The following is a 3,606-nucleotide window of genomic DNA, read 5'->3' as shown; positions in this document are numbered from 1 at the left end:
TCTTATTAGATTCCATTTAAACATAATTTGCTTTGCTCCCCAATTAAAGTAACATTTATAATCATAAAATATACACAACTTTTCTTAAATTCAAATACACAATAAACACACACACAAACATGGTGAGAAAAAAAAACATATAATTTCTCATTTTTTCTACAAACACACCAAATTGTAAATGATTGACATTCCGAGGGTGTAAATTGAATTTTTAGAAAAACGTAGGGTTACCAGGGTGCGACTCTATCCCCATAAAAGGTCCCCCATGGTCTTTGCACGGCTACAAAAGCTATCAACCGCCTTTTAACACCACCTAAAATCTCAATCCACATTCCCTCTCTCCCCCCTAGATTCAATCAGAGATCCCCATTTCAAGCTTATTCCCACCATGGATTACGTACGCTCTTGTTTTATACTCTGTTCTTATTACTTATTCACTTACTCTGTTCTTAGATTCAAAAAAATAAGCGCAAGTAATCGATCAATTACTTCCGTTTCAGTGTAAAATTGTTTGGTTTATAGTATTAACTTCTGTTTCGTTCCAGGAGTACAAGAGAAACCACGTTCCCGCGTTTGGAAGCTGGGATTGCGATAACGATCTCCCGTTCACTCAGTGTTTTGAGTCGGCGAGGCAAGCTGGACTGCTTCGATACAGCTATTCGGAAGATCGTGATCTGTACGTCACCGGCGATTTGTATGACAACAATGTCGTCACTCCGGCTATGATTGTTGTTCCTCGTCGCACTGTAAGTTGATTTTCTTTCTCCTTCTAATTTTCACCATTAAATTCATTTCACTACTGTTTACATCGTTTTGTTTTTTCTATAAAATTCACAAATATTGTCTCACATGGATGAATCATTGTAGATTCAAAAAATAATGTTCAGATTGACACTATTCATTGTTATCAACTGAAATTTCTTTTGATATCTCACAACTATGATGCTCCTATCGTTTCTTATGTATGAACAAATCACCATTCTTATGAAAATTTAAAAGAAAATACATTCTGTATATGATTTTGTTGTATCTACACTTGTAGAATCTATTTGAATTTCTGGTTCTCACAGTCAAATTTTGTATCTCTCGAGTCCAAGTACAGTATGCATAAATAAATATGATTGTAAAAATTCTTTGGCTTTTTCAATGGTAAAGTTTGACTTGTACTTTATGGTACAACAGGGTAAAGCGGGATACCCGCATGTGAAAGAAGGGAAAAAAGACTCATGGGTCGTCTGTGACTACGAATACGACTACACTTACGACTGTGACGTAAAGGAGCCTCCTAGCCCCGTCAGCGTAGCAACACCACCACCACCATCACCACCGCCACGACGGCGACAACAACCAAAGAAGCACGTTAAACCCAAAGCCGTAGACGAAGATCTGTACAGAATCTCGCCGGAGCTCCTCCGTGCCAAGCCCAGAAAGGTAATTTCACATAACCCTATCTTTATATGACTAAAATGACCCTACCTCTCTCCTTCTTCCTCTTCCTCTCACACACACAAACACACACACGTGGGTGACGTTGTGTGTGATAGATAACATGTACTGGTTCATTTAATGTCGATGGGTTGTCAAAACGAAATGATCACACATCACGAGTCCGCTGACACATTTGTATGGAATTACCCGGAATTGTAGGCACGTAATTTAACATTTTTGTCCATTCACACAAGTTAAAACTCTTAAAGTCAACAATGTTTTCATTTGTCAATGATTCTTTTTATTATTATAACCATAAAAACAATCAACCATGGTTAAAAATTAAAATAACGGTAGGAGCTACCCAATGGGAATCTAATGGAGAAGAAGGTGACAAAATAGAATTGTGTTTTTGTTGTTTATGTTGGTTTTTTTCGTAATTGTAGAAAAAATGGGGATTGTTTTCAAGCTGCATGCAGCCAACTTGTGGTATATGAAGACAAATTAAAGCTTTCAAGGTACATACATGTATTCAAGACAATGGAAGCAAGCGTAATATTATAGGGTGGTAGAGTAGAGATTTAGTGTAAATTGGGCTTAATAGTAGAGGCCCAAAACAGCCATCACATCTCTATTAGCTCATTATTATTGTGGCAAGAGGGTAATGATTGATGAGAGGATGATGATGATATTAAAGTTGCCTTGTTGGTTTTGTTAACATCTTTTTGGGGAATCTTTTTTATATGTTTTTGGAATTTGAAGTGATATAATTGTTGGTAATAATTGATTGTTTTCAGACAAAAATGTTATACTTTGTGTTTACAAACAAACCAGATGCATTAAGCTTTTCATACAATATGGAAAAAGCAAACATATATGAATAAAAATTAGAATCAATTCAAAACATTGTAGTATATTCCAAGATAAAAATTTCTATCTTTTTGGAGTATACAACTAGCTAAACAGTAATAGAAACTTGGGATAATGACTTGAAAGGGTAATGAACTTTCGAGTTTTATCACATTTAGTCACTAAACTTTTTTTCGTTATCTATTTGCCATTGAACTATTGAAATTATTCACATTTTACCCTTATGACCGGCTGTTACCGGTCATAAGGGTAAAATGTGAACAGTTTCAATAGTTTAGTGGCAAATAGATAATGAAAAAAAGTTTAGTGACTAAATGTGAATAAAATCGAAAGTTCGTTTCCCTCTAAAAAGTTCAATGACTAAATGTGAATAAACTTCCTATTGTATTATGTTTTACCAAAATTATTTATTTTTGTTTAATTGTAGTAACATTTGTTGATGAAGAAATCTATGAAATAAAAAACAAAATGTAACATCCGGATTTTCAGGTATCATCATTTAAGTATTTTTCTTTTGAATTAAGAAGAGAGACTCGACGAGTTGACGTCTCAACTCGTCGAGTAAGGTCGCGACTGATGACTCGGATTAATGAATGGACTTGACGAGTCGATGAGGCGACTCGACGAGTCCGCGTTGTTGGCAAAAACCCTAAATCTTTGGGCTCGAGCCATATTTAAAGGCACTTATGGCCTTCAATTGCGACTACCTTTCCCATAAGTGAGAACCCTAGCGAGCTTGAGTATGTAGAGTGAGAGGAAGAGCTATCTTGAGCTTTTTGGTGTGATAGATCTGGACCCTTCTAGGTTCAGAGAGCCAAAAAATATGAAGCTTTAGTAGAGTAAACCTTGGGGTTCAAAGTTAGGAAACATTTATGGTATATATAGTTACTTTCATCTTACACATAGATATGAAATATTTTATATAAATTACGTACTATGTGTGCATATTATTTGAATACTTGTTGTCTATGCTGGATGAACGATTTTATACATGTTTTAAAAGATTTAAACGGTAAATTTATTTTATATCTACAAATATGTTGCGGATGAAACATGGGCAGATGAAATAGCTGGTGTGTGATGAAATAAAATGATGAGAGATAGGTGATGATAGAAAGGTGGTGATAATTAGGTAAATAGATGATGATGAATATGTGATGTAGGATGAAAGGAGATACCATAACCTTAACCAGCAATGTGGCGATGTAGTCATCTACCAGAGTATAGATGGCGACCACGGACTAATCTAGACAACCGAGTGGAAACACCAGCAGGCCCATAATCTGTAGGTGATGAATTACGAGTTCA

The 3,606-nt window shown here is 35.5% G+C and overlaps 1 protein-coding gene across 1 annotated transcript; it reads left to right on the top strand.

Annotated features, from left to right (window-relative positions):
* The first annotated feature begins 267 nt into the window (after positions 1-267).
* LOC145018323 (uncharacterized) lies at positions 268-2,146 on the top strand. The gene is made up of 4 exons (XM_078976216.1): positions 268-397; positions 546-746; positions 1,183-1,431; positions 1,875-2,146. Exons 1-4 carry the CDS (start codon positions 389-391, stop codon positions 1,923-1,925), a joined length of 510 nt encoding a protein of 169 aa, XP_078832342.1. The 5' UTR covers positions 268-388; the 3' UTR covers positions 1,926-2,146.
* The last annotated feature ends 1,460 nt before the right edge of the window (positions 2,147-3,606 follow it).

The sequence above is a fragment of the Lactuca saligna genome, chromosome 9 (genome assembly GCF_052625555.1).
Source record: "Lactuca saligna cultivar CGN05327 chromosome 9, ASM5262555v1, whole genome shotgun sequence".
Lineage (NCBI taxonomy): Eukaryota > Viridiplantae > Streptophyta > Magnoliopsida > Asterales > Asteraceae > Lactuca > Lactuca saligna.
Note: the sequence above shows the minus strand (reverse complement) of the source record. Positions and strands in the feature narration are given on the sequence as shown.

Coding starts and splice junctions, on each gene's coding strand:
- LOC145018323 (XM_078976216.1), top strand. Junction 747..1,182: donor TTGTTGTTCCTCGTCGCACT/GTAAGTTGATTT, acceptor ATGGTACAACAG/GGTAAAGCGGGATACCCGCA. Junction 1,432..1,874: donor TCCGTGCCAAGCCCAGAAAG/GTAATTTCACAT, acceptor TCGTAATTGTAG/AAAAAATGGGGATTGTTTTC.